Source organism: Elephantulus edwardii, unplaced genomic scaffold (assembly GCF_000299155.1).
Source record: "Elephantulus edwardii isolate Elephantulus edwardi_28Jun2011 unplaced genomic scaffold, EleEdw1.0 scaffold00079, whole genome shotgun sequence".
Taxonomy (NCBI): Eukaryota; Metazoa; Chordata; class Mammalia; order Macroscelidea; family Macroscelididae; genus Elephantulus; species Elephantulus edwardii.
This window is the reverse complement of record NW_006399829.1, coordinates 13,644,406-13,649,342: the sequence shown is the minus strand read 5'-3', so window position 1 is coordinate 13,649,342 and position 4,937 is coordinate 13,644,406. Positions and strand designations below refer to the sequence as shown.

Sequence of the window (4,937 nt, the reverse complement as noted above, 5' to 3'; positions counted from 1 at the left end):
GTTCAGATTTAGAGAAGTATTAGACAGACCAGCAAGTTAAAGGTATATCCCTTATTGCGGAGTTAACTTTAGTGTCAGTGTTGTCCCTGCCTTTCTCACATGCCCCTTTACGCACTTATTTCCTGCTTCATCATCCCACAGGATATCCATCCACTTCTACCCCCTCCCTTCAGGAAAATATCTTCTAACAAAACAAAAAGGCATGCAGCTTCAATCCAGTACCACCAGTAAAATGTTAAAATGGGCTCCCGTACCTCCTTCAAATCAATGTCCCTATTCAGCATGAAGAAGCCAGAGAGTCTGCACCCCATTTCCAAATGAGAAACCCACAAGTGAATAAAACAATTTGTTAAAAAAAAATATTCACCGTTAGACTATACTTAACATTACCCTGTCTTTTCTGGTCCCCACTGGATATTTCTCATTTTCTTCTCCTACTCCCCCCAACCCACCAAATTGTGCAGCCCTGTGATTTTATCCCTGCTCACCCTCACTCTTCTGCTCCCAACCCTCACCCCATTGTATCCCCATACATGTTTTTTAGAATAAAGAATTTTTTTTAAAAAAGAAACATTTGTCTGAGATGTCATTGCCATATGTCCCTCCTCACCCCCTAATTTCTGTGCTTTCTTTTCACTCTATTAGAAAAAGATTTTAATGCACACAGACACTTGATTTTTTAGAAAATCCTACTCATCAATTTTATCCTCTCCTGGTTTTACATTTCTGGCTACATTTGCAAGCCTATTTATGCCATAGACCAAGGCTTCTAAGTTTGGTCCCATTTTGTCTCTTATGATCCTTGTGGTATGGACTTTACCCCTAGGTCTTTGATATACCATGAGTTGATTTTTCTGTATGAGGTGAGATGTGGATAATGCTTCAGTTTTTACTGAATAAATACCATTATTAAGTTTGTATCTATGATATTTTTTTGTTACTTTGAAAACCCACTTTTGTTAAGATACAGTAAAATTTTAAGATAAATGTGCTTGATTCATTGTTGTTGTTGTTGTTAGGTGCCGTCGAGTCATTTGCGACTCATAGCGACCCTGTGCACAACAGCCCTAAACCATGCTCTATCCTGTGCCAATCGCACTGCCTCTAACACACCCATCCCGATTACGCCATTCACCGAATCAATCCATCTCATAGAGGGTCTTCCCCTCCTGTGCTGTCCCTCCACCCTCCCAAGCATGATGTCCTTCTCCAAGAACCCGTACCTCCTGACATCATGTCCAAATTATGTCAGACGAAGCCCCAGAATCCTTGCCTCCAAGGAGTTGCTTGGTTTAATCCTCTCCAGGGTGAATCTGTTTGTTTTCTTGATTCATTAAGCATACTGACTCTCCCACTTTCCAATTTGATATTCCTTTCCAAGGGGTGATCTTTTCTGGCAACAAGCCCAAAGTATGAGAGACGAAGCTTTGTCATCTTTGTGTTCAGTGAGCATACTGGCTGCATTTTTCCCAAGACATACCTGTTTGTTCTTCTGGTAGTTCATGGGGAATTCAGTACACTTCCTCCAACAAAACTCAAGAGGTATCATTTTTTTCCCCCTGTCATCCATATTCATTATCCAGCTCTTAGATTCAGAGCAAGTGATTGCAAAGACTAAACCTGAATTAAGAACACCTTAGTCTTCAAACTAACATCATTCATTCTCTTCAATATTTTGGAGCAATCCCTGACAGCAGGCTTGCCAAAATACATCTCCTTATCTCCTAACTGCTTGCGCCAAGGGGTTGATTGTGGATCATATATTGAAAGAGGAGGCCTAAATTTCATTTAAAGCATTGACAAACCCCAAAGTTCTAGGAATCGACAGGTTCTCAGTTGAGATCTTGCAGTGAACAGAGACAATACTGGACATATATAGAAATTTGCAAATAACCTGCCCAAATGACTTGAAATCATATTTGTGTCCAATTCAAAGAAAGATGGTCCAGTAAAATATGAAAAGTTAGCACACAAGATCATTTGCAAGTAAAATAATGCTTAAAAATGAGGGTGAAAAAACCCAATAGCAGTTTGTCATCAAGAAATTTTTTCTATTCAAGTCTAATTCAGAAGAGTACATGGAACAAGGAGTATTATTGCTGTTGTCAGATTTGGCTACAGCATAAATTACTAGAATGTTTAGCTGTATTTTACTTACAGCACAAGAGAGGAAGACTCCAGATGAGATGGATTGATTCAGTGAATGAAGGTAGGTGTGTCAGAAACAATAAGGCTGGTGCAAGATAGGGCAGTGTTCAGAGTTGTTGTACATAGGGTCGCTATGAATCACAAGCAACTCGACAGCATAACAATAACAGTGTTAATGCCATTTCAGAAATTGCTTAGTACTTTGTGAAAAGTCTATGGGCAAATTTGAAAATGTTACTACTATTCTAGATTGAGAATTTAACAGAATGACAGATGTTGAGGCAATATTTTTTTTAATTTGGCACTGTGCTCAGTTGACCCAGGTAACTGGTGAGCTTGTGGTAATGGTTAAAAGAATAAAATCCTTAATTAAGGATTCATTAAGAAGACTGCCTGTTGTTGTTAATTGTATTTGAGTAAGGATACTACTGGCATTTGTACTCAGTTGTAACTTCTTGATACCAAACTTTAATGTACTTTTGGAAAGAATCTAATTTTTTTAGAGTTGAATAAAATTGTTTTGGGAAGTTACATTGTCTTAGTGGTAGGGCGCTGTGTTGCCAACCCAACGGCACATGATTTGGATCTACCACCAATCTCCCTGTGTAATTTACTGCCTCTGAAAACCAGCTGAAGGGTTAGCTTTGAGCTGGTTAAAATCTCAAAAAACGAAGTTGTTTTATTAAAGATTACAAATTTCCATGTGTTCTTGCAAGTATAATTTTCATTATTTATCAATATATTTTATACAACTACCAAAACATAGATAAATATATTCAAACTATTAACTGTTTTAAAGAGATTACTAAAAATATGATGGCTCATCAGTAGTCTGCTTCTATTATAGTAATATTTTGTTTTCTTTAAACCAAAACTTATTACTAAATCCTGAAAAATATTATTTCTTACAGGGCGGATCCTTTGTCCAACTTGGTTCTAACCTTCAGCACTAAAGAAGATGCAGTTGCCTTTGCAGAAAAAAATGGTATGCTTAATTTGTTTTGTTCAAAAGTGTTTACTTGAATTTAAAGAACTTCTTAAACATATCTGTATGATAGTTTTGGTCTTGACTTTTACAGCATCAGAACCCATTGCCCTCCCCATGCAAAAAAAGTACTAAAAAAGTAAAATGAAACTCCAATGTACTATAATATATAACCACAAATTGTTCTATTTAGAATAAAAAACTAATGCTGTTTTTCCTACCTTGTCTATGAGCCTCTCTGTAGAATCACTAACATTTGGCTATCAGAACTGTAATCCATTGTCTCATGAGATAGTCACTTTATTCTAGTTTAGACATCTTTTTTTTTATTCAAAAGCTCTTTCCTTGAACACTAATCTCTTGCCTATTATTCCATTAATTAGCTCTTCAGTAATTTGAAAATAAATTTCATTATCATTATCCTTAAATTTCCTCTCAGCTTAAATATTTCCATTTTCCGATAAACTTGGTGGGCCTAGTACCAAATATAAACTTGAGTCTATAAGGATATTAATACGCTTTTAGAGTAGGTTAGCATTTCGAAAACAATTTGAAATGGGACTGTTTTTAGACTTATATGAACAAATATTCAGAATGTTCTTTTTTTCTCTCCATTTTTCACTGATTCTTATTCCTAACTATACTGTTAACCATTCCATATACATTTTAATGAAAGGAAGCTTTGGAGTCAGAATATGAATTCTAATCCTTATTATACCTTTTACAAATTATATGATTTGGGATTAATTTTTTTAATGAATTTAGTGTTTCTTCATTGCCAAGGTAAAAGTATTTAGCTCACAAAATAATGTGCCTAGTTCAGAACCTAATACATAGTAAACACTCAGATTAATTTTGACCCACATCAAGTATTCCTGCTGTTTATTGCGCTTGAATTTAAATGACTAGGGAGCTCTGGTGACCTAATAGCAAGAAGCTGTGCTGCAATACTGAAGGTATACAGTTCGACGTCACCAGCTGTTCACGAAAGAAGGATAGGCAGTCTCCTCCTGTGCCATTAACTGCTTCTGAAAACCTGCTGAAGGTTCAGCTATGAGTTGGTTCTGACTTACAGTATACACAACAACATTTTAATTTATACCTAATGCATTCTGTTATTCTAGTCTATATTTGTTCATATAAAATATCTGAGTTGCATTGTTACAAAAGTGTTACAGTGTAAGAACTTATTAGCTTCCAGTGTATTTAACATATAAATGTGAAAATGCTACAAAAATAATTGTCATATAAAATACTGTTTTTCTTCCAACTTGGTGCCTTATATCCTATAGTTCAGAGTTTGATGCCAGACTTGCCTAGTTTGCGTCCATGTTGGGTCATTTAATATTTGTGTGACTTTGTGCATCAGTTTCCTTATATTAGCAATGGGAAATAACTGTGAGAATTAAATAAGTGCTTGGTAAGCAAGAAGAAAATAGTATTTTAGTACGATCATGTGCTGCATAACATCTAATTGGGCAAAACGTGTGTGCATATTTCTGTAATCCAAAAAGTTAACAACAGACTTCAGAAATCCTGATCAGTGAGTGTAACATAGTGAACACAACCTATCCCTTGTGTACAGAGTGCTCCAGCTGCCAGGTGTATAATGGTATGTATATAACCTAAAATACATGTCTTGAGAGTCATAATAAGGCCTTATGTTACTAGCTTACATATGTATTGTTTGGTATTTTCGTTTTTACTGTAAAAGTTTACTATATTGGAACAGATGAGGGAGGAAACTGTTTAAAAGGAGTATATGCAGTAAACATAATTATATTTACAGCATTGAAGTCTATGA

At 35.6% G+C, this 4,937-nt stretch overlaps 1 protein-coding gene across 1 annotated transcript in view; it reads left to right on the top strand.

Moving 5' to 3' along the window:
- Window positions 1–4,937, top strand: part of LOC102869995 (NADH dehydrogenase [ubiquinone] iron-sulfur protein 4, mitochondrial-like) — a 164,603-nt gene that overhangs the window by 129,934 nt on the left and 29,732 nt on the right. Inside the window, exon 4 of the mRNA XM_006889570.1 lies at window positions 3,060–3,133. Within this exon, the coding sequence (XP_006889632.1) occupies window positions 3,060–3,133 (74 nt within the window). The remainder of the gene's footprint in view (window positions 1–3,059; window positions 3,134–4,937) is intronic.